Source organism: Panthera uncia, assembly GCF_023721935.1.
Source record: "Panthera uncia isolate 11264 chromosome E2 unlocalized genomic scaffold, Puncia_PCG_1.0 HiC_scaffold_19, whole genome shotgun sequence".
Lineage (NCBI taxonomy): Eukaryota > Metazoa > Chordata > Mammalia > Carnivora > Felidae > Panthera > Panthera uncia.
In genome coordinates this window covers 19,103,474-19,129,579 of record NW_026057588.1, presented here as the reverse complement: position 1 = coordinate 19,129,579, position 26,106 = coordinate 19,103,474, and the positions used below count along the sequence as shown (strand labels likewise).

General features: G+C 38.9%; 1 protein-coding gene across 2 annotated transcripts in view; it reads left to right on the top strand.

The window, feature by feature from the left end:
* The window catches only part of ZNF507 (zinc finger protein 507), a 45,278-nt gene that overhangs the window by 11,013 nt on the left and 8,159 nt on the right, over window positions 1–26,106 (top strand). For both annotated transcript variants that reach the window (XM_049621710.1, XM_049621711.1), the window contains 2 exons: window positions 184–301; window positions 4,176–4,290. In XM_049621710.1, the coding sequence (XP_049477667.1) occupies window positions 184–301; window positions 4,176–4,290 (233 nt within the window). The remainder of the gene's footprint in view (window positions 1–183; window positions 302–4,175; window positions 4,291–26,106) is intronic.

The window sequence follows — 26,106 nt, the reverse complement described above, 5'->3', positions numbered from 1 at the left end:
GTGTATTTCTTTCCGTAAACTGTCAAATAAATCAGATAATCTTTTAGCACATTTGGTTTTAAAATATTGGTAATGTGTTCTAGGTACCAGGCCATGAAAGCAATTAACTGCTTCAGCAGTCTCTTAGTAACAGTGCAAGTATATTTATTGAAAGTTATGTGGGACTATTTCTCAATTTTTTAGAGTCAACTGAGGAACCATGAGAGAGAGCAACACAGCCTTCCAGATACCTTGTCAGTAGCAGCTTCTAATGAGTCAAGAATTTCCAGTGATACAGCTGATGGAAAAGGTGTTCAAGAAGGTATCTGCATTTTTTTGACTAGCGTATTAGGTTTTTTAAAAAGCCCTTAGTTATTTTCAGGACTAAAGCCGCATATGTTCTCTATTTTCATACTGTGGATGTGAATGAATCTTACCTGTGTTCCTGAGGTAATTCTGAGCACTAAATGAAATGCTATATTAGTAAGTAGTCGACTGTGTAGGTAGATAACACGTTGAAATTTATGCTGCCCTATAAGAGCCAAGTACATCACAAACCCTTGGGTGACACCCCAGCAAGCCAGGGAAGCTGCAGTGTGGAAAGCAAGCCCTCCCCTCTCTCAGTACCAGTTGACCCACTGAGAATATAGCAGCTTTTGCAGATGGCAGGGCCCCCACCTCAAACTGTAAGTGAGGCTTCCTGCTGTGATCTTATTCTTATCCAAGTATGACTGCCAGATTTCATCTGCATTATTTAAGAAAAAAAAAAAAAAAGCCAAAAAAACAGAAGATCTTTTTGTGTACTAGTTAGGTACCAGTCGGCTGAGTTTCTGCTAATAGGAATATTAGAATCAAAAGATTTAATTAGAGTTCCATGAAAAAGCGGATGCCACATCCGGAGAATGAGGGATAAAGTGTAATAAGCTGTGCTTCCTTGCATCAGCTCTCTCAAATTGATATACTTTAAATGTCTCAAGTGCGGTGCATAGTGTTTATGGGAAATAAAACATATTGGGGTGACTTTCCTTTTTAGACTTCCTAAGAATTAAAGTTAGAAACGACTGCAGAGTAAAATGTTTTACCATAATGGTTCATTAAATTATACCCCAGAAAGCATAACTGATTCAAGAATGTTTCTGAAAGAACTGATTTTGACACCACTGTAGCACCAAAATTCCCTTGTCAGACAGATGTCATCCCTGTAAAACTATCCAAAACAAAAGGAGTTTATGACATAGCATCTGTTTCTGCAAGAGATGGCTGAGCTAAAACCGTTTTGTTTCCTTTTTACAAAACAGCCCTAAATGCCTCCTTTTATTTTAATTCATTATGTTTCCATATCCCCTTAAAGGAGACATTAAAACATTTGATGTCATTGGACCATAAATCCCTAATGAAGGAATAAAGTAAATACTACTCAGTGGCACCACCTGCGTGCGGTTAACAGTAGCGGCGGAATATGTCTTTTCTGGCACCGTCTTCAAAAGCAGTAATTTATAAAACTGTCCAAATGGGTTAACAAATTAGAACTCACAACTTTAATAAAAAAGATTAAAATGTCAGCTCAAAAGTAAAGTAACCAGTTTGAGCTTTACCGCGACAGCACCTGTCCACCATATTCCATTTTACAGCATCTTTTCTTGGTGCGTCCTGCTGTTTCTCGTGGTTGAATGTATGGATTTTAAATTGCTGCCATGTCTGTTTTTCTCTCACTTCACTCCATTTGCTTTTCTCTGTCCTAGTGGTCCAACAATTCAGGTGACTGATAACCGCCTGCACACTTACACCGATACTTGATGAATTCCGTATTAGCACTTTTGAAATCTGGTTGTTGAGCCAAAAAACAAGTGTTTAGCTCACAAAGAAGGTCAGAATAATTCGTGTTTTACTCTAGATTTTTTAGCCTTGTAGTAAACTTGCTGGACAAGTTGGGGGAAGCGTGCCTCAGTGGTCCCCAGCCACTGCCCATTATGATGGCACAGATAACTTGGGACAGGTTTTTGACTCAGAGACCCAGTGTAACATACTTCAGACATTGTTCTGCCAGAAGGCATGGTGCACCCATTCCGAGCTGGATACCAAGCTAGGTGCAGGGAGTACGGTGAAGGCCTCACTGCCTGTAAGAAACCCAGCCCTGGAGGAAGACAGAACCGTATGATGGCTGTGTCCGCGGAGAGCACACGTGCTGTGTTAGAGCCACGGGCAAAGCATTCTCATATGATGTTCCTTCGCAAACATCATTAATGAAATCATTCGTTATTGCAAACATACGATTCATGAACCCCGGGGGATGCAATGTAAACAAAACGCACAGATCCCTGTCTTCAGGGAGTCTACAGCAAGGGACAGGTCAGAGGCCTGACACAGACCTGCATGTGACGTACAGACTGCAGTGAAGGAAGAATAGAGTCCTCCTAAAGCTTACTCAATAAACCATGCTGGGAGATTCTAGAATTTCCATCCTGTAGATGAGAAAACCGAGTCTTCAGGAGGTGAAATGCTTTGCCCACGATCATCCTGGTACTAGGTAGAAGAGCAAGGACGAAGCCCAAATCGTTGAACTTTAAATCGTGTATTCTTTCCATCGGAAACAGTTGCTGGAAGTAGCACAGGCTCTCGTTCTGTGCTATATTAAGTTTTTCCATCTGTCATTTTTATTAGTTGTCATTGATCTGTAATATTTCTCACACAAAACCATTATCCAATATTTCACACCTCATTTTTTTCAGGGTTTTAAAAAAAAACTGTATTTGGAACAATGCCACTTATAATCAAGTCCAAGTTTTTAACCTAGCAATTAAGAGCGATACTTACATTATAATTATGATTAGAGTGTATATTAATGTTGTAGACGTATACCAGGAAATTAGGACATTTTGTTCTGCCTGACAAAAGTAGTTACAGGCGAAAGAGAATTTCAATTTTAGAAAGCTTAAATTTAACTTAAGAATTTTCTTTGTTAAAATTTCAGCGTGGGATTCTCTTCTGCCACCAATTTTACGTTTATGCACTGTGCACTAATATTCTACCTAAGCTTCCTTGCTGCTCTGCCTTATTCTTTAGGTTTCCATGCTTGCTTTGTTTCTGAATGTAAAGCCATCGGCCTGTGAATGGCCCACAGACTTTGTGCTTACAGAAGAGTAAAGAAGGTGTTGAATATCTTCAGGAACAGTTTTACATGATCAAATCATTCAGCTTGTGTTGTCTCAGGCTTACCCTGATTTAAATTACCCAGCCTTGTTGGTGCAGAGTAAGTGTGGTGACATGGCCTATTTCCAATCGGATCCATATATTCTGAATTTCAGAGGGCTGCACATTCATGTTAGTGATAACATTTGTCCTTGTAATATGTCAGTTTGCTAGGCATATGCTATATTATATAGCACTTAATAATCTGCAGTTGTTTTTCCTTCCATTGTTGCACTGGTACCTGACATTTTTATAAACAAAGGAAACCCATAGGGTGAAAAAGCTTTAGGCTTTTATTTATTTATTTTGAGAGAGAGAGTGTAAGCGGGGCAGGGGCAGGGGCAGGGGCAGGGGCAGGGGCAGGGAGAGAGAGAGAGAGAGAGAGAGAGAGAGAGAGAGAATCCCAAGCAGGCTCCAAACTCCATGCTGAGCCCAACACCGGTCTCGATCCCACAAACCATGAGATCATGACCTGAGCGGAAATCAAGAGTTGGTGGCTTAACCAATTGAGCTACCCAGGTGCCCCAAGCTTTGGGCTTTTTATATTGAATTTGTTATATATGCTATGTAGCCATACTGTGTAATATTGCATTATAGTGTTAGATCACAGCTTGTTGGCAAATCAGTGTTTCCTTAAGACAGTTTATCCAATATCAATTAGACTAACACTTTTCAAATTAACAGTATATCTCTGGTTAATTCAGCTGCTGCAGTCAGCAGGGCAGCTGGCATCAGCTTATTTTATTGTAGCATTTTGTACAAGGTCATGCAGAAACCAAGCCAATGTATCTATATTTGCAGGTGAGATGACGTTCGCTTTGTATCTGCTGATAGTCCAGTTGCAGGAGAAACTGGAAAACCATGTTCAAACTTGTTAACTTTATTAAAAGAGAAGGCCTTGTTGGAAATGTTGGTACAATGTGCTGTAAATATTCATTTACAGTGGAGATGATGTCATTTCTATCTAATCAAAGTATGTCACTAAAGCTCTCCAATCCCTTGTCTAGGGAGTAAGTCTTCAGTACAGAAACAGTATCGATGTGACGTGTGCGATTATACAAGTACAACCTACGTTGGTGTCAGAAACCACCGGCGAATCCATAACTCTGACAAGCCATACAGGTGAGTGTGACGGTCATAGAGCTTTAATGCTTGTGTTAGAATATCTTATAGTAAAGGAAACAAGTAGAAATAGTTAAAGATTCATAACACTTATTTGAACACAGATTGTGTGCAAAGAAACTCACTACTGGTTTCATGAGTGTTTGTTAAGGAACATGAACTTTAAGCTTGGGTCTTAGGACAATAGGCATTTTGTCTAGTTAAAATGGAGGAAAATGTCTACTTCTGTCAGATATGTTTTCAGTTTCAGTTGGGTATAAATTATCATAGCAGACTTTCAGTGCTTAGACTTCAGTTCAGTAATTTGGTGGGTTAAGTAGTCAATATTTCAGAAAAGATGCTTAAAACTAAAATTCCCTATGAACAACTCTGTGTTTGAAAATTAAGCTGTCATTTAATAGAATTTTGTTACGTGATTTTTCACAAAAGCCAATTCTAACACATATTTTCAGGAAATACAGGCCTTGTCAGGTGATTGAATAGAAAAGTAGAAATCATTTCTTAAGTAAACTTCGCCTCTTGAGAATGCACTGCGTGTTGTTTATGTATGGTAAAGGTACAAACGTTTCTGCGGAAGCGTGTCCAGCTGCCACAGAGCAATCTGTTGCGCTTGCAGCCATGATGGAATGTCAGGTTCCTACTCAAAACTGATGTCACCGTGACTAACCGTGCTAGGCCACGGGCATGAGCTGTTTCAACTGCTTATCAAAATCTGCTTCACATTTTAACTTGTGTCCCCAGCCATGGTATGAGTATGACACAAGTAGGTGTGGGGGGTCACAGTATTAGTAGCTAAATGAAGACTTGACGGACTATGCCTGAAAATGCCATTGTTTGACGCTCTAAGTGTGTATCTCTCTCTCTATATATGGCTTTTAATATATAGCATGTGCTTAATTTCCTAAGCAGCAGACTTGTTTATAATCACTCTTCTTCAGACAGTATGTCCATTTGCAAAGACTCGTAATTCTGTGGAAGGTGTTTGGCCTTGCCTCAGTGTGTCTGTGTTTATTTCAAACACTTTTAAAACTAGGATCCCTAGTTTTCCCAGAGTACAATGAAGGCCATTAACCATTATTAACAGTAACTCAGTGCCAGAAAATACATATGAGAGTGATAGGTGGTATTTGCATGTATCATTTATGATTTGCACTAGAAAGTATTTAGGAGAACATTATGAAAACGGGATGCTAGTTCATCTGATAGGAGAAGGCTTTGCCTTTATATTTTGGGTATCTTTATTTTTAAATTCAATGACATACCATGCCAATTCATGTGATCCAGGCAAGAATAAAATTAGATATAGACTCTTCATTCAAATTCATTGAGAAAAATTTATTGAGCAGATAATTGTGTTCCAGGAGCTGTGCTAGGCTCTTAGACTGTAGTCATGATAAAAGGGATATCGTCCCTCTATCATGAACCCTGTAGACAAACAATAAACAAGTAAACTCTCAAGAATACAATTAGGATAGAAGAGGTTAATGATTGATTCCAAGTCTGTAGAGGAAAGTCTCACATCTACTTGAGTAGGTTAGTCGTATAGCTTAAAGATTTATCTTGACGGTTTTTGGTGTCCTGGGGTTTGTGTTTTCTTATGTTCTTAAAGTATTCACAGACTCCTAGGATTGGTTGTAATTGTCCTAAAGTCTTCCTGCCAGTGGGCAGTGCACTCTGAGAACCCTTTTCCTCTTAAAGCAGAGAAGTCTCAGCGTGTTATTTTCCAAGTTTATACACACTACACTTTGTCACTGGGTTTGGCTGAGTGTTTATGTCTCAGAAGAAATGTCATACATCCCCCTTCCCTGTAAATACAACCAGCTTTTTCTCATAAGTCTTATTTTCCAACTGTCAAATCTTGTGACTCCTTTTTTAAATACTTTAAATCCACATAGGATTTGCAGTCTACAGAGCACTGTGAATTAACACACCGTATTCCAGTATGCTTCTAGGATTTTCTGTTCCTGGTCATAAACTTCGTTTTAAGCTAAGCTAGTAAGCATAGCCTTCTTGAGATCTAATTTGATCTAAGTTATCACAGTAGTTTTTCTGGCTTATTGCACGTAGGCTTCATTCAGTTTTGCTGCCTGGTACACTTACTGGTCAGAGTTTGGGCTTATTTTCTCAGAATCCATACCCTACACATTTCTGATTACCTACTTTTTGTTAAGGAACATACTCACCGGGAGCAATGGTGAACTCCTCAGAGTTAGAGTGCCTTCTTGCACAACTTGCAGTCTTTGCGCAAAGGCAGAACAGGTGTGGTGTGTGTTTGAATGTGCCTGCTTTGTAATAGATTTTCTGCAATATTTATAACTGTTCTTTGCTCATGCCTTTACTTTTTATGTTGCCATTCCGATCCTTCACGGAACCTATTGTGTGATCTGGGCAGTACATTTTCATGTGTAAGAACCCTGGTTCTGGGGACAGATAGTCTCGGGATTGAATCTGAGCTCTCTGACTTATGGCATTTGTTACCTTGAGCAAACAATTTCACCCTGCTATGCTTGGTCTTGTCTTTTCTAAAATGAGGATAATTAAGGCACCTGCTTTACAGGGTAGATGTGAGGACTAAACTAAACAGCATACGTGATGTACTGGCACAAACTAAGCACCCAGTAAGTGGTGGCTATCTAATACTCATTGGCCTGGCTTCTGTCCTCGTCCCCTCCCACTGATTCATTGTCTGACACCACCCCCCACCAACCCCCTAAAAATGCTGTTTACCTCTCATTTTGGAAAACAAAGCATAATCCTGTTCCTGGACAGACAGACATAGCTTATTTATTTTACAAAAGGGATGCTATCCCCAGGTAGAAGTATTGTCACAGCTGAGGTCCCCGTGCCGTGTTGCCTGCCTTGAAGGCAACCTAGTGTCCTGTGTAGCACTTCTGCTTTATAGTCTCAGGCCTGGGCCACGGACCTCCTTTGCCCAACTGGGTGACCTTGTGGAGGTTATTCCAAGCTAAGCCTCCTTTCCCATACAAAACGGGAGAATACTGCCTAGCTCATGAAGCTCTGTGAGGATTGGATGAGGTTATGTGTATTAAGCACCCAGCATATTTCCTGGTGCATCAAAGGGGCTGGTTTTCCCCTGCTGCTCATGCAGGTGTACAGGCATCTCAGAAACTCTGTCCTCATTACAGAAGGAGAGCTATTTTCCGTTCTTGTGTGAGGACAGGGAAAGATGAAAAAGGCATCATCCCGCCTCAGTCTTACCAAATCAGCAAACTTTGTTTTTCAGTGCTTTAGTAAGGAACGTTCTAAAGCACATACCCATTATAGTTATACCTGATGTTTAGGACATTGGCCCCACAGTTACTAGAAGGTTCCTTTCAGGATTTTCAAACATTAGATCATCCTCAGTTTAGTGTTAATATTGCAGTTCTAGAATTCTCCCTGGTTTACATCCCCCAGTATCACTTTTGTGACTGGCTGGAGATGGAAGATGGGATGACAAAATATTTTCCTCAAGTTACCGAGTTTCCTTCTAACTATATGACATTGAACCATTTTCCCTTAGAAACACAGTTGTGTTGGTACTTCTGTTCTGAAACTCCACCATGGCACAGTGAGGGGTAGGTGCCACAACACGACAAAGAAGGAAATTGGCTTTGGCATAAAGCACTTGGTATATGACCTGGCATGTATTAGGTGCTCAGGAAATGGCCACTGATAGTTATCTGTATACCTCAGTTTGCCTTATCTAGGAAATAGCTCTGGTTCTGTAAGTTTTTTGTACTTTGGAAAAAAAAATGTATAATGGTGTTACTATACTTTTTCTTCTTTAAGTAGAAAAGCTACCCACATAAGTATGTTGAATTTTTTAAGAGTCCTGTTTTAATACCTAGGCCAGAAATACCCAGTGTTTCCCTAAATGTTTCAAAAATGTACTTTTAGGGGCACCTGGGTGGCTCAGTGCGTTAGGTGTCCAACTTTGCTTCAGATCATGTCTCGTGGTTCATGGTTTCAAGCCCCACATTGGGCTCTGCACTGACAGCTCAGAGCCTGGAGCCTGCTTTGGATTCTGTGTCTCCCTCTTTCTGCCCCTCCCTTGCTCGTGTTCTGTCTCTCTTTCTCTTTCAAAAATAAATAAAAACATTAAAAAACATTTTTTTTTAAATTTTTTTAACTTTTTTTTTTTTTTTTAATTTTTGAGACAGAGAGAGAGAGAGAGCATGAACGGGGGAGGGTCAGAGAGAGGGAGACACAGAATCCGAAACAGGCTCCAGGCTCTGAGCCGTCAGCACAGAGCCCGACGCGGGGCTCGAACTCACGGACCGCGAGATCATGACCTGAGCCGAAGTCGGCCGCTTAACCGACTGAGCCACCCAGGCGCCCCTAAAAAACATTTTTAATATACTTTTAGAGTTAGTTTGTTCATATCAGAAGCTAAACAAGGTCCAAATGTTGCATTTGATTGAAAACTCTCTTAAGCCTTTCTCTCTCTTTAAAATTTTTAATACTTTATAATTTAAGGTGGTATATGTCCTGAAAATTGCATAAATTGTAAGTGTGCAGCTTGGCCAATGAGTCACATTCACTCCTCCTCTTAACTACTCAGACCATGAAATAAGCCATTGCCAGCCCCTCTGCAGCACTCTTCTCGGGGCCCCCAGGCACCAGCTCCCTTTCTCCTCTGCCCCTCCAACCATCTTGACTTCTAACATCATGATTTTGCCTTTTTTTTGACTTAACAGAAATGATATCATGCAGTACATAGTCTTTTTTTTTTTTTTTTTTTAAGTTTATTCATTTAAGTAAGCTGTATACCCAGCACAGGGCTGGAACTCACAACCCTGAGACTGAGTCACATGTTCACATGTTCTTCCAACTGAGCCAGCCTGGCGCCCTGGTGCATATTCTTTTATATCAGGCTCATCATCATTGTGTGTAATGTAATGTAGAACTAACACCGTCCTTTTCATTGCCATATAGTATTCCATTGTGAGACTGGCAATTTATTCATTCACTCTACTAGTGATAGGTATTGGGGTTACTGCCCGATCTTCCCGCTATTGTGAATAATGCCTTTTGAACATTCTTTTACGTGTTTTTGGTGCGTATATGAAATTGAGTCCATTTTCATTGGGTTTATACCTAGGAGTGAAATATCTGGGTAATAGGGCCCGCGTATATATTCAGCTTTGGTAGATCTCAACAATTATCCAAAATGGTTATACCAGTTTACAGTGACTATACCAGCTCATAGTCTGACCAACACTTCATATTGTCAGTCTTTAATTTTGATCGTTCTGGTAGGTGTGTAGAGGTATGTTGTTGTGGTTCTGATTTGCATTTTCCTGATGATTTATGAGGTTGAGTATCTTTTTTGCCTGTTTGTGTACTATTGCCCATTCCCTTATTGGTTGTCTGCCTTTTTCTTACTGATTTGCAACAGTCTGTTCTGAATACAAGTTCCTTGTCTATTATGTATATTGCACGTATCTGCTAAACTATGGTTTGTCTTTCTACTCTCTCAGTTATGTTTCTGACAAACAGAAATTCTAATATTTAATGTAGTTAGATTTATGAATCTTTTTCTTGTGATTACAGCTTTTGTGTCTTTATACTCTGAAACTGATGTTGATGTCTTTGAAATACCCTTGTAAGATACATGATTCGAAGTAAAAATGTGTGCTTATAAAGTAAGGACTCTGATTTTAGGGATGTACATCAGCTGGGTCAAAAATATTGTGTGCTTATATGTTAATGAGCCTATATTTTGTTCTAACATAGCACAAAAACTAAGAGAAAAATTTTAAAAATCCAGAAAAGTTTTAAGCAGCGCGAATCACATTTTGGAATGACAGGGGTTGCCACTCAGTGTGGTCAGTCATTAAATAAAGTCTAGTCTTTGATATAAAAAATATTACGAGTAATAATAACCGTTAACATTTTTTAGACATTCTGCATGGACCAGACAGTGTGCTAAGCACTTGATTTGTATCAGCTTACTTAACCGTTACTTAGGAATGTTGCTATCCCAATTTCATAGATGTGGAAAGAGAGACTGGGTAGATGAAACTACTTTCCCCAGGTCTCCCAAATGGCAGAGCCAGGGTTTGAACCTTTGCTTCTACCGGCTGTGTGTCTCTGTTATGCCAGAAAGAACTCTTTGTGAGGCCTACTGCCACTGCATGCCATACTATCCCCAATTTAGTGGTATATTATAATGCAGCAGAAGTTTTATTAAGCTCAGGGTTTCTGTGGATCGGGAATTGAGGAAGGCTACTGTAGGGATGGCTTGTCTCTATTCCGTAAGGTCTGGGCCTTTGCAGGGAAGACTTGAAGGCTGAAGGCTCCCTCACCAGCCTAACTGGTGGTTGATGCTGGCTGTTGGCCGGACCCTCAGCTGGGGATCTCAGCTGGAGCACATACACCATTTCTCCACGAGGTCCTTCCAGCTGCGCTCGTGCCCCAAAGTGAATGTTTGGATTAGAAGTAGGCAAGCACTGGGGTGCCTGGGTGGCTCAGTCGGTTAGGCGTACAACTTTGTCTCAGGTCATGATCTCATGGTTCGTGAGTTCAAGCCCCACAGCGGGCTCTGTGCTGACAGTGTAGAGCTTGCTTGGATCTTCTGTCTCCCTCTCTTTCTGCCCCTCCCCCGAGCGGGCGTGTGTGTGCACTCACTGTCTCAGAAAAATAAATAAACATTAAAAAATTAAAAAAAAAAAAAAGTAGTCAAGAATGTTAAAAAAAAAAAAAAATTAAGTAGGCAAGCACTGTATCACCTCTTATGACCTGTTCTGGGAAGCCACATACCATCACTTCCACCATAGTTATAGATTTCTTAAGTCTCTCTCAATCTGGAGGCATGTTGAATTTCAGTTATTTTTCTTGGCTTGGGGGAAAACTCAAGTCTTTGAAAAACTTGAATTTATTTTAAGGAAACAGTTTAGCAGATAGTTTAATTTGGAGGAAAACAATACGTGTTGTTTCTAAGGGATGAACCAAAGGAGTTTGTTTTTCACAGTGGCACAAAGATTTCTTGGGTTCTTCACAAAATCTGAAGTGGCCATTTCTCTGGACCTTAGTTATTTACTCCTTTGAAAGCACAGAAAACAAATGAAATGTGGTAAGACAAACCCTACTGCAGAATTTTTATTGAAATCTTTTTATGCACGTTCAAATCCTTCTCAGGTCACTTCAGATCTTACAGAACATCCAGGTTCTGCTTTCTTTTACCTCATCCCCCAAGGCAGTCATTCCCAGTTGAAGAGACCTGGAGTAAGGTCCAAGTAAGGTCCCAGGTCAGGGGAGTAGGGTGTTTGAGCCACATTCCTATTTTTCTGGGGTTCTGGGACTATAAAGTAACTGACCCATGAGCAGTAGGAGAAAGCCTATAGAAAAATTCAGTCTTAGGGGTTTTTTTTAGCCAAGAAAAGCATTGGGTTTTCTTGTTGTTTGTTGGTTTGTTTGTTTCTTTGTTTGAGAAGCACTGGGTTTTCTGATGTTTTTTCTCCACCATCAAGCAGTTGACTCAGTCATCAGCAGACACCAACTGGGGGTCCTGCAAATTTAATCCTATTCTAACACTACCAGGAGATAGCATTGGATCCCACTGGTTAAGGGCTCAGTTCCACAAGACTGTCCCCACTTCTAGGTTGTCACCTGTGCTCCTAACCAACTGACCATAAAGCAGAGGTTTGCTAGACCAGCTCACAAAACTCAGGAAACCAGTGTACTAATATTTACCCGTTTGTCATGAAGGATGTTGTAAAGGATACGGATGAGCAGCCCGATGAGAGGTTCAAAGGGCAAGGCCCTGGAGGAGCAGAACATCCATGCCCTCTCTGGGTCACCACCCTCTCAGCACCTTCACCTGGTCACCAACCCAGAAGCTCTCTGAACATCCTTTGGGTTTTTATGGAGGCTTCATTATGTAGCCGTGATTAATTACATCTCCAGCCCCTCACCTCCCCTAGAGGGTGAGACAGAAAGTTCCAACCCTCTGATCCTGTGATTGGTTCCTCTAGCAACCAGCCCCCATCCTTAGGTTACCCAGAGGGGTTCAAAAGGTCACCTCATTAACATGACAAAAACACATTGTTTGCTCTCCTCACGTACGGAAATTCCAAGGGATTTTGGAGTTTAGTGCCAGGAATGGGGGCAAAAACCAAATATATATTTCTTGTTAGAAATCATAATATCACAGGTTTCTCCATCGGCTTTCTTTTGGTTGCCAAAATAGTTTTCTTGCATTGGGAAGAAATCTCATTTTTCATACAGATATGGATAGGACTTTATTGGTTGACAGAGGCAGTGTTCATTCTGGCATTCCAAAGCTTCCGTCCAACCTTCTGTAGAGATTACACCAGGAAACCAGCACTTGGTCTGTTAGGATGCTCATGTGTTTCCTCACGTCACGTATACTTTGCCTTGACAGATTTGAATAATTGAAGTACCAAATGGGATTGTCATGGGAAGATGCCAGATGGGGCAGTTCCATTAAAAAAGCAAAACAGGGGCGCCTGGGTGGCTCAGTCGTGGGGTGTCTGACTTCAGCTCAGGTCATGATCTCACAGTTCATGGGTTCAAGCCCCGCATCAGGCTCTATGCTGACGGCTCAGAGCCTGGAGCCTGCTTCAGATTCTGTGTCTCCCTCTCTCTCTCTGCCCCTTCCCTGCTTGCACGCTCGTTCTCTCTCTCTCTCTCTCTCTCTCTCTCTCAGAAAATGAAAAACAAAACAAAATTGTGACAGGTGATGTCCTGTAAATGTGCTGCTGTTATTCTTATGTCACTAGGGTTTGTTTTTGTTTGCTTTTGGGTTTTTATTATCTTTTTTTTGCCCACTGTGCAGGGTATTTGGAAATAGGGATGTTGACGGTCTGCTGGTAACATGGTTAGAAATGATCTGTTAGACATAATCCTCTGTTTCGAAATATTTTTTATGCTTTTTCTAGGTACTACATTACATGTATTTTGGTCAGGTCGGTGTTACCTGTTCATTTTCTGACTCATGGCATATACGCTATGAAGATTAATAAAGGGAATCCTCATTAGAATGCAGTTGGAGGTTCAGCAAGGGGAGCTCTCCTGCCCTGCCACTCGTTGTCAGTTGCACACCCCAGCAGGAAGAGGAGGACCTTGCAGGTGGATACTTGCAGGAGAAAGAAAGGCTTACAGGCCTCCAACAGCTCAGCCAGTCAGAGACTGTTTATAACAGCCCTCCTAACCTCCTGCTTTCCTGTGTAAAAGAACATTCCTATCTTTGTTTGGAACTCTTGCCAGTGGTTTTCCCAAACTTCTTGTCCCAGATTGCAATAAACCCATTTTTTTTTTTTTTGATGATAAAATAACTGGCAGCTTTATTTTTTTTATTTAGGTAAAAAGGAAGTAGAAATACATATAAGCCGCCTTTACATAACTCTGAAGTTGAGGTTCTTTTATAGTATCTCTTGTCCTCTACTCAGTTGAAAATCATTTTAATAAGTGCTTAATCTTGTCAATTTTTTTCCACACTCTTCACACTTAGATCTTTTAATGAATAATTTGCATTGCAAGTGTCTCTTCAGAATAACCTTTCTACCAAGCTAAGTTTGATGCTCCTAGAATTAGGGCTCAGTTGTTCCATATACTGCTCTTGCTTTCTTTATCTTCCTTTGTCAGGAAAGATTTTAAGGAGTTCTTCATATTAAAAGATATTGAGTAACCAAGTCAGCAGAATTTATAGAAGTAAGTTCTTGTCCAATAGGATGGGAGAGAGCAATTTTAAAAGGCTAGATAGAGCAGGAAAGCAAAAAGGCTTCATCTGTGTGTGTTGTTTGCATAGGAGAACTAATGAAAGTGATAGACTCTAGGTGAGCTTCTAGATCACTCTATTAGGAAAGAGCATTTCTGGGGCACCTGAGTGGCTCAGTTGGTTAAGCTCCGACTTCAGCTCGGGTCATGATCTCTTGGCTTGTGAGTTCGAGCCCTGTGTCAGGCTCTGCGCTGACAGCTTGGAGCCTGGAGCCTGCTTTGAAATCTGTGTCTCCCTCTCTGTCTGCCCCAACTCTGCTCACGCTCTCTCTCTGTCTCCCCAAAATAAATAAACATAAAAAAAAAAAAAAGGAAAGAGCATTTCTGATAGTAAATAATATTTCAGTGTAAATTTTAGCTATTCTCAAACTCTTCAAAGTGGCCTTGTCCAACTCTGTAAACTATTCTAAAAATAATTTTAGCATTTACTTCTGGAATATGTGATTTACTGCTTACATAAATATACATTATTAATTTAAATGTACTTTATCATTCCTCATTTCTACCTCGAGTAGTAAATGATGGCAGTTCAAAAGCCTTAAAAATAGCTGTATCCCACAGTTCAGGAATGTTCTTACCTCTGGGAAAGGAAGAAGAGGCAATCGAGAGGCACACAGGGAGTTTCAAAGATGTATTGGTTATATTCTATGTCTTAACTGTGAGTGTTTATTTTTTCTTCTCTCTTAAAAGATTCTGGTGGAGGAAAATAGACTGTATCCTACAGAATAATCAGTGATGCATGTAGATTGTTTAAAATATTAAAAAGATACAAAAACGTTCTACTTTATTTTTGAATATTCTAACTCTTAATAATAATAGTACAGTGATTAACTTATGATACTTGCATAGGATGGAACATCATGCCCCATTGAAAATACATAACTTTTAACTTGAGAAAATACTTACAGAGCACTGTCAAAAATACGATGAAAAATCTTTAATAAGATTCCACTTTTGCTTCAGATCTACATACATACATTAAAAAGAGTGGGAATTTTCTAGATAATTTTTTGGAATTTGTATTTGTACTTACCTGTAAATTCCATCTTTGTATAAGGAATATAGGTTATTATAGGGGTGCTTGGGTGGTTCAGTCGGTTAAGCGTCCAACCCTTGATCTCGGCTCAGGTCATGATCTCATGGTTTTTGAGACTGAACCCCAAATTGGGCTCCATGCCCAGCCTGGAGCTTGCTTGGGATTCTCTTTCTCTCCCTTTCTCTCTGCCCCTCCCCCACTCATTCCTTCCCTCCTTTTCTCTCTCTCAAAGTAAACAAACATTTTAAAAAAGAGAGAAATAAAGATTATAGGGGCACCTAGGTGGCTCAATCAGTTGAGCATCCAACTCTTGATTTCAGCTTAGGTCATGATCCCAGAGTCGTGGGATCGAGCCCTGTGTTGGGTTCTGCACTAAGCATGGGGCCTGCTTGAAATTCTCTCTCCCCCTCCTCTGCTCATGCTCTCTTTTTCTTTAAAATAAAATAAAATTAAAAAAAAAATATATATATATATAGTTTATATAATCAGGAAAAATTTTAAAATAAAAACAGCATTTGCTCACCAGTTGAGTAAGACAGAAATTGGTGTAGCAGTTTAAACACCTTTAAGCAGGGGGCCCCCATTTCAGACAGCACAGCGAACTAGATAGCCTGAACAAGTCTCCCAGTGAAGTTAACTAACATGCTGGGTCAGTGTTTAAATGTATAGCTCATCTAGCAGGGAAATCAAGAAACTTTACAGGTAACAATAAATCAGGTACTCTGTGAGGTAATTGAGCTGTACCTGTCAGCATGGATGAATCTCAGAAACACTGAACTAAGGTACAGTAAGTCACACAAGAATACATAAAGTATGATTCTATTTATATGCCCCAAATCATGCAGATAAACAATTATTTAGGAATACACTACAAAATTCGGAAACATGATACTTCTTTTGGGGAGGAAGATGAGATCTTGGAGGAACACACAAAGAGCTCCTTAAGATAGAGGGAACGTTCTCAAGCAAGTATGATGTATACATTATTTTTTTAATTCCATGTATACACCTTATTCTCCTTTTATATGATGAGTTTCATACACACACACACAAACATTTTTTCAATTGAATGTACAAATTAAACCACATTCTATGAGAGAAGTGATAGTAAGGAAATGAAGTTAAGTGTGTGGATTTTGTAGGTACTTCATTTTTTTATTTGTTGTTTTAATTGGGTAACACATATGAACTTCAGAATCAGCTTATCTAGTTTCCTCTAAAAATAATTCTCTTGGGGCACGTGGGTGGCTCAGTCGGTTAAGTGTCTGACTCTTAATTTCAGCTCAGCTCGTGATCTCACAGTTTGTGAGATGAAGCCCTACATCAGGCTCTGCCCTGACCGTGTGGAGCCTGCTTGGGATTCTCTCTCCCTCTCCCTCTCCCTCTGTCTTTCTCTCTGTCTCTCTCTCTTTCTCTCTCCCCCCCCCCATTTCTCTCTACCCCTCTCTCACTTACACATGCACACTCTCAAATAAACTTTAAAAGTAATAATAATTCTCTTATTTGTGTTGGGATCGTGTTAAGCTTCTAGATTAATTTAGAAAGAATTCACAACTTTCTACAAACAAGGTATGGACTTTATTCATTTGTTCAAATCATCTCTTGTGTTCCTCAGTAGCATTTAAGTTTTGTCCCTGTATATTGTGTACATTTCCTGTTTCGTATGTGTGCAAATCCACGCACACATTTGCGTATATAGAAGTACACAGGTAGTCAATCACAGTTATTCTGTGATCCTTAATTTTTTTTCTTAAAGCATTTAAAAACTCTCTTACTGTTATAAATGTATAGGGAAATGAAAAATACTATAAGATATATAGCACACTGTAACTTAATGCTTAAAAACATTAAGAATTAAAGTGTTTTATTTCTTTTGTGGGAAACTTACCCAGAATAGTCTGCTCAGTGCTCGCTTCTCCTTACAGTATTATAGGTGAGCATGTTTTCGGTGCCTTGGCCATTTGTCATACTCCTTTCTGGGTATGGATCAGCTTTCACCATTTTATCCTTTGCTCTTTCAATTCAGTTTGATTACAGAGAGTTTCTGTACTGATATTTTTCACAGGAATAACTTCTTCCAGGAACCCACTTTCTTCATGCATGTCATCAAGTTCACCTTCATGTAGATCCTCTGGCTGCATATCCAGAGTTTCTTCAGTGGTGGCCGTGTCAACATTCCTGTGGTCCCCTATTTGCTCTATAAATGCATTTACATTTGAGCCTGATTTCACTTACAGGGTTACAGGTTTCTCCTGTATTTCCATTTTGTTGGCCAATTCCTTCTTTTGGAGTCTACATTTTTGTAAAAAGGCACACGGGACATTTTATCAGTGGGAGATTAGGAGGCACCACAACTTAATGTTTTGCTGTCTGTGAGTGACCAATTACTGACTGAATGAAAGAAATGACATGATTGGTCACTGATCCCGAAGCATGTCTTTGCCTAGTGGACTCAAAAGCTACCAGTGAAGTCTGTACTCTACAATTACACAGTTAATATATTTTGATAACTGAAATTTGAACAGTTGTTAGGGGGGAGTGGTGACATTTAACTAAACCATAGTAACCAGGATCCGTGCATGGCAGAACCATACAAAGCAAGGACTGCCTGCTCACCCCCCACACACACACACACACTGGTTGTGAGGCATATGCTTATGTATTTCATTTTTTCTGTTGCTGCTATAACGTGGGTCTTTTCCTTCCTTTCCTAGTTTTCAATTCAATATTGTTTTTATATAGGAAAGCTGTTGATCTATACAGAACGTTCACTTTATGCCCTTACTTTCTTTTTTTTTCTCTTACTGAACTTATTACTTTTAACCGTTTTTAATTGGTGTTTGTATAGATATATAATTATATTATCTGCAAATAATTTTCTCAACCTTTCCTATATGATATTTACAACTCTTATTTCTGTCTCTTACCTAACTGTACTGGCTAGTGTTTCTGCCGCATACTAAATAATAGTGGGGATAGTGAAAATCCTTATTTTGTTCTTGGGCTGAATGGATATGCTTCTAATGTTTTCTCATAAAGCTTTAGACTAGTTTTGGGGTTAAGGTAGATATGTTTTTTCATGAAGAATTATTCACCTACCCTATTCTGTGGAGAAATTTTATTAAGAATGTGTATCGGGTATAGGTATTGTCAGCCTGATGTAAGTGCCTCCTAAAATATGGTGGTAGGGAATACACAGCTGTCCCTAGGAAGTATATTTGCAAAAAAGAAAAAGTGGGGAAAAAAATTTGATCCTGAATCTAATGAAACCTTTATGTCAGTAGTTCTTAACCAGGGAGAAGGCTTTTCTCCCTCATCCCCCCACAAAGGACATCTCATTGTGTCTAGAGACATTATTGATTGTCACAAGGGGGAGAGGAGGTGCTACTAAGACTTAGTGGGTAGGGGCGCCCGGGTGGCTCAGTCAGTTGGGCGTCCGACTTCGGCTCACGTCGTGATCTCGCAGTCCGTGAGTTCGAGCCCCGCGTCGGGCTCTGTGCTGACAGCTCAGAGCCTGGAGCCTGTTTTGGATTCTGTGTCTCCCTTTCTCTGACCCTCCCCCGTTCATGCTGTGTCTCTCTCAGTCTCAAAAATAAACGTTAAAAAAAAATTAAGAAAAAAAAAAAAAAAAGACTTAGTGGGTAGAGGCTAGTGATGCAGATAAACATCCTACAGTGCCCAGAACAGCTCCCACAATGAAGAATTATCTAGCCCAAAATGTCAGGAGTGCTGAGGTTGAGAAAGCCTTTTCTAGGTCTCACTGTCAGATTATAAGAAATGTGAAAGATACAGGAACATATACTGTAACATCAGAAAGTAATCAGTGCAGCACATGATATGAAAAATTCTACAAGGCAGATGACCTGGTTTCTTTAGTACATAAACACATGAAGGGGATTGGGAAAGAAAGAACTGTTACAGATTAAGAGACTTAAGATATATACCAACCAAATGCAATATATAGATCTTGTTTTGATCCTCATTTGAACAAAACATTCCTGCAGAAATTAGGGAAATTTTAAGTGGGGGTTACATGAAACAAGACTGGTAAAGTGTCAGTCATAATTGAAGCTGGGTGATGGAATTTCATTATAATTTCCTACTTTGGTCTTTGTTTAAAGATTTCCATAGTAGGGGTGCCCGGGTGCTCAGTCGTTTAAGCATCCAACTCTTGATCTTAGCTCAGGTCATGATCTCACAATTTGTGAGTTCAAGCCCCGGGTCAGGCTCTGTGCTGATGGCACGGAGACTGCTTTGGATTCTGTCTCTCTTTCTCCCTGCCCCTCCCCAACTTCTGCACATGCACACTCCTCTCTCTTAAAAAAAAAAAAAAAAAAAAAAAGATTGCCATAGTAAAAAGTTTTGTTTAAATGGATATTGAATTTTAGATTAAGTTTCAGCAATAACAGTGAAAATATGACTTCTCTGATCCTTTCAAATGGTGAATCATCATGATAAATTTCCTAACACTGAATTCTCTGTATTCCTAGAATAAGCCTCCTTTCGTCATGGTATATTATTCTTTAATATACTTGGGAATCTCTTTGCCAGCATTTTATTCAGGATAATCTACATTGATATCCGTAACTGAGATTTGGTGTTTAGTTTTCTTTTTTCTGTTGCCTTTGCCAAGTTTCAGTATCAGTGTAATTCTAACTTCATAAAAAGACTTAGAACGACTTTTTTTCTTTTAAACTCCCTGGAACTGGAAGATACAAGCTAATTTGAATACAGAGAAACTGGCTATTTTCTATTCACTTTAAATATTCCACTGATAGTCCTTTGAAAACGTTAATAACTCGTTTCTTTTCCTAATTTCTACTCTAAGTGTCTTCCAAAAGAATGAACATATACTGTTGCAAACATTAGAGTTTATGGGCAGTATTCTCAATGACTTTTTTGTATCAAAAGCTTTAAGTGCCTAAAATTCTTATTATATAAGATGACTGTCAACTTTTAATAGTCTTTATTTTTTTAGAGCAGTTTGGGTTCACTGCAGCGTTGGGCAGAAGTACAAAGACTTCCCATATACTCCCTACCCCACTCACTTATGGCCTCTTCCGTTATCAGCATTCTCCACCAGAGTGGCATACTCATTACAGTTGATGAACCTGCACTGACGAATCATTATCACCCAAAGTCCATAGTTTACATGAGGGTTCACCCTGGGTACTGTACATTCTGTGGGTTTGGACAAATTTATAATGGCATGTATCCACCATTGTAGTAATATGGTATCATGCAGAGTAGTTTCACAGCCCTCAACATCCCCTGTGCTCTACCTGTTCATCCCTCCCATACACACATCCAGACTCCCGGTGACCACTCATCTTTTTACTGATTCCATAGCTGTGTATTGTCACTTCTTCAGCTTTGTTCTTCTCCTTCAGTATTGTATTGGCTATTCTAGATCTTTTGCCTATCCATATAAACTTGAGAGGCAAAAACAACAAAATAACTTGCTGGGATTTTTAATGGGATCACACTGAATATATAGATCAAGTTAGAAAGAACTGACATCTTAACAATACTGAGTCTTCTTAATATAGAATATCTCCATTTATTTGGTTCTTCTTTGACTTCTTTTGTCACAGTTTTGCAGTTTTTCTCATACAGATTTTATATATATATTGTTAAAATTAGGTATTATATATTTGGAGAGTGGTAATGTAAATGGGATTGTGTTTTTAATTTCAAATACCATCTGTTAATTTCAGGAATATGGAAAAGTGATTGACTTTTATTTATATTAACCGTGTGTCCTGCAATCTTGCTTTAATTGTTCATTAGTTCCAGGAGTTTTTTTGTCAATTCTTTTGGATTTTCTATATAGACAATAATGTCGTCCGCCAAGACAGTTTGTTTTTTTCTTTCCCCATCTGTGTATCTTTTATTTCTTTTTTTTACTACATTAGCTAGGACTTCAAGTACAATGTTGGAAAGGAGTGGTGAGAGGGGATATTCATCTCTTATTCCTAAACTTAGTAGGAAAGCTTCCAGTTTCTCATCAAGTATGATGTTAGCTGTATATTTACTGTGGATATTCTTTATTCATTTGAAGAAGTTCCTAGTTTGCTGAAAATTTTTAACATGAATGAGTATTGGATTTTGTCAAATGCTTTTTCAGCATCTATTGATACGATCATGAGATTTTTCTTTACTTGTTAATACGGTAGATTACATTGATTTTCAGATGCTGAATCAGGCTGGCATGGCTGGGATAAATCTCACTTGGTTGTGGTCTAGAATATTTTTTTTACACATTGTTGAATTCAGTTTGCTAATACTTTGTTGAGGATTGTTGCATCTGTGTTCATGAGAGATACCAGGCTATCGCTTTGTTTGCTTTTTCTTATAATATCTTTGTCTGGTTTGGGTATTAAGAGTAATGCCGACCTCATAGAATGAGGTAGGAAGTATTTGCTCTGCTTCCATCTTCTGAAAGAAATTGTAAAGAATTGGTATAATTTCAGGGCGCCTGGGTGACTCCATCAGTTGGGCATCCAACTTCGGCCCAGTCATCTCGCAATTCATGAGTTTGAGCCTCGCGTCGGGCTCTGTGCTGACAGCTCAGAGCCTGGAGCCTGCTTTGGATTCTGTGTCTCCCTCTCTCTCTGCCCTTCTCCCACTCATGCTGTCTTTCTCAAAAATAAATAAACATTAAAAACCTGTTTTAGGGGTGCCTGGGTGGCTCAGTCGGTTGAGCATCGGACTTCAGCTCCGGTCATGATCTCACAGTTCGTGAGTTCAAGCCCCGCGTCGGGCTCTGTGCTGACAGCTCGGAGCCTGAAGCCTGCTTCAGATTCTGTGTCTCCCTCTCTCTGCCCCTTCCGTGCTCATGCTCTGTCTCTCTCTGTCTCTCAAAAATGAATAAACGTTAAAAAATTTTTTTTAATAAATAAATAAATAATAAAAACCTGTTTTAAAAGAAAAAAAGTTGGTATAATTTCTTTCTAAATGTTTGATAGAATTCACCAGTGATCCCATCTGTACATGGTGCTTTCTGTTTTGGAAGAGTTATTATTAATTATTAATTTAATTTCTTTTTTTTTTTTTTTTTAATTTATTTTTAAGTAGGCTCCATGCCCAGTGCAGGGCTTGAACTCATGACCCTGAGATTAAGAGTCATGTGCTCTACTAACTGAGCCAGCCAGGTGCTCCAAATTATTGATTTAATTTTTTAATAGATATAGAACCTCTTCAGATTGTTCTTGTGTGAGTTTTAACAGATTGTGTCTTTCAAGGAATTGGTCTGTTTTACCTGGGTTATCAAATTTATGGGCATAGCACGGTTCACTTATTCCTTGATTACCCTTCTAATGTCTGTGAGATCTGTAGTGGTGTCCTCTCTTCCTTGTGAAGTAGCCTAGTTACTTACTGGCTTATTGATATCATCCATCTTTTCAAAGAATCAGCTTTTGGTTTTCTTGATATTCTCAATTGATTTCTTGACTTCCTGATTTCAGTTTCATTGATTTCTGCTCTTTTTATTATTTCTTTTTTTTCCTACTTATTTGGATTTTAATATGCTCTTTTTTTCCCCTAGTTTTTTTCCTAAGGTGAAAACTTAGTGACTGATTTTAGATATTCCTTCTTTTCTAATATATGCATTCAGTTCTATAAACTTCCCTTCAAGTACTGCTTTTGCTGCATTCCATACATTTTGATGGGTTGTTTTTTCATTAGTTCAAAATACAGTAAAATTTTTCTTCGTATTTCTCCTTTGACCCATGTGTTATTTGTAAGTATTTGTTTAATCGCCAAGTATTTTGAGATTTTCTATTATCTGTGTTGTTCTACCTTAATTCCATTGTGATTTGAGAACAGACATAGCATGGTTTTTCTTCTGTTAAATTTGTTCAGCTGTGTTACAGCCCAAAATATGGTATTTCTTCGTGAACATTCCATGTGTATTCTGTTGTTGGGTGAAGTAGTCTACAGTTGTCAGTTATATCCAGCTAATTGATGGTGGTCTTGAGTTCAGTTTTGTCTGCTGGATCTATTCATGATAGAGAGGTGTTTAAGTCTCCAACTACAATAATGGATTCATCTGTTTCTCCTTGCAGTTCTGTCAGTTTATTTATGCCTCATATAGTTTTATCCTTTGTTGTTTGACACATTCATGTTAAGTATCATCTGTCTTGGAGAATTGACCCATTTATCATTATGTAATGGCCCTCTTTTTCCTTGATCACTTTCCATACTCTGAAGTCTGCCTAGTGTAAAATTAATATAGCTACTCTTGCTTTCTTTTGATTAATATTAGTGTGGTATATGTATCTCCATCCATCTACTTTTCATCTCTATGTGTATTTATATTTAAAATGAGTTTCTTATAGATAGCATGTAGTTCTTGTTTTTAATCCACTTCAACTTGTCTTTTAATTGGCGTTGTAAGACTACTGACATTCAGAATTATTATTGATACAGTTGAATTTGTATCTACCATATTTGATACTATTTTCTATTTCTTTCCCTCATTCTTTGCTCCTGTTTTTCTCTTCTGCTCTTTTTCTGCCTTTTGTGGTTTTAATTGAGCGTGTTATATGATTTCATTTTCTTTCCTTTCTCAGCGGATCAGTTACATTTCTTTTCTTGGTGGTTTCCCTAGAGTTTGGAATGTACATTTACAACTAGTTCAGATCCACATTCAAGTAACATTATACCAGCTTCATGGGTAGTACAAGTACCTTATATTAAAATAATCCTAATTTTTCTCTACCGTCCCTTGTATCATTTCTGCCGTTAATTTCATTTAAACATAAGTGTGTGTGTGTACACATACATGAGCATACGTAATCAGTAATCAGATACATTGTTGCTGTTATTTTAAACAAACTTGTATTCCTTAGATCAGTTAAGCATAAGAAGCAAGTTTTTCTTTTTTAATCTTCTCATGCCTTCTCTGATGCTCTTTCTTTATGTATATCCAGGTTTCTGACCTGTATCATTTTTCTTTCTAAGGTACTTCTAACATTTCTACTGGCAATAAATTGTTTCAGGTTGTTTGTGTGTCTGAAAAAGTCTTTATTTCTGCTTTACTTTAGAAGAATAGTTTTACTGGCTGCAGATTCTAGGTTGGTTGTTTTTTTCCCTTCATACTTGAAATATTTTACTCTTCCTTGCTTGCCTGGTTTCTGAGAAGTCAGATGTAATTCTTCTCTCTGCTCCATTATCTAAAGTATTTTCCCCCTCTGGCTTCTTTCAGGATTTTTTTCTTTTTCTTCTATTTTTTGTAGTTCAAAAATGATATGTCTAGGTGTAGTTTTTCTGCCATTTATTCTGCTTGGTGTTTTCTGGGCTTCACAGGACCTGTAGTTTGGTATCTGACATTAATTTGGGGAAATTTCCAGTAATTGTTCTTTCAAATATTTCTTCTGTTCCTTCTCTTTTCTTCTTCCTGTTACACATATGTTATGCCCCTTTGGGTTGTAAATTTTGTATTCCAGTCTTTTTTCTGTTTGCTTTCCAGTTTTGGAGATTTCTATGGAGATACCGTCAAGCTCAGAAATTCTTTCTTCAGTCAAGTCCAGTCTACTAATAGGACCATTAAAGGCACTCGACCATTAAAGGCACTCTTCATTTCTGTTACATATTTTTTATCTCTCGCATTTTTTTTGGTTCTTTGTTAGACTAGAATTTCTATCTCTGTTTTCATTACCCATCTGTTATTGCACACTGTGTGTTTTATTCATTAGCACTCTTTGCATATTAATCTTAGTTGTTTTATATCACCAATCTGATTATTCCAATATCCTACCATATGTGAGTCTGTTCTGATGCTTGCTGTCTCTCTTTAAAGTTTGGTTTTTACCCTTTAATGTATCTTGTAATTTTTTCTAGATAGCCAGGCATGATGTATTAGGTAAAAGGCACTGCTGTGAATAGCATTTTAGTAGTGAGTAACCTGTGAGGGGAGAGCAAATAGTCTACTGTCCTGTGATTAGTAGGTCTCAGCGTTTTAGTGAGTCTGTGCCTCTAGACTGAACTTTACGTGTGCTACTGAGTCCCCCATCCCTTTGGTGAGACAAGACAGCTGGAATGGGCTGGAATCGGGCATTTCCTTTTCTTCAGGTCGGTGAGGCTCCAATAAACTCCAGCAGGTTAGGCTCTGGTTAAATGTTTGTCCTATGGGTAGACCTTGTTAAGGACAGAATCCTGTAGCATATTTCAAAGTGGTTGTTTTATCCCTCTACCTGGATTTTTCTCCAACATTCAGTAAGAATTTGGTAGAACTATAGGAGATAAACTCAGAAAAGTGTGGAGGATCCTGTATGATTGCATCCCTTCACATTTTTTTTTATTTTTATTTTTTTAATTTAGAGCAGGGGAGAGTGGCAGAGGGGGAGGGAGAGGGAGGGAGAAAGAGAGAGAATGAGAGGGAGAATGAGACTCTAAGGCAGGTTCCATGCTCAGCGTGGAGCCCAACACAGGGCTCGATCTCACAATCCTGGGATCGTGACCTGAGCCAAAATCAAGAGTTGGATGCTCAACCAGCTGAGCCAGCACCCAGGTGCCCCTCCCTTCACATGTTTACTTCCCCTAATTGTCTACACTTAGCTGCCAGCAAATCATCAATTACTGTTCAGGTCGCCCTGTTCCGGCCCTACTTCCTTTAGGAGTAAAAGGTCTTTCCAGTTTGGGGTGCAGGGGTGTGTCCTGTAACCTCAGTTTTCTTACAGATCTAAGATGGGTTGTTGACTTTTCAGTGTGTTCAGTGTTTTACTTGTTAGGATTGAGTGGCAATTTCCAGTCTTATATACTAAACCGGAAACCAGAAGTTCCTGATTGTCATTTTTAGAATTATATTTTTTTTGCATAAAATGATAGGGAATTGTGGATTGAATGTCACCAATTGCTTCCAGGAATAGAATTGTGGGCAGCTGTAAAATATTTTATCATAGAAAATTTAAGTTACATCGGGGAATATTAACAAAACAGTCAACTTGCATGATCACAGTTTTATAAATATATGCATTTTAAGACTGGGAAAGGGGCACCTGGTTGGCTCGGTCAGTTAAACGTCCAACTTCTGA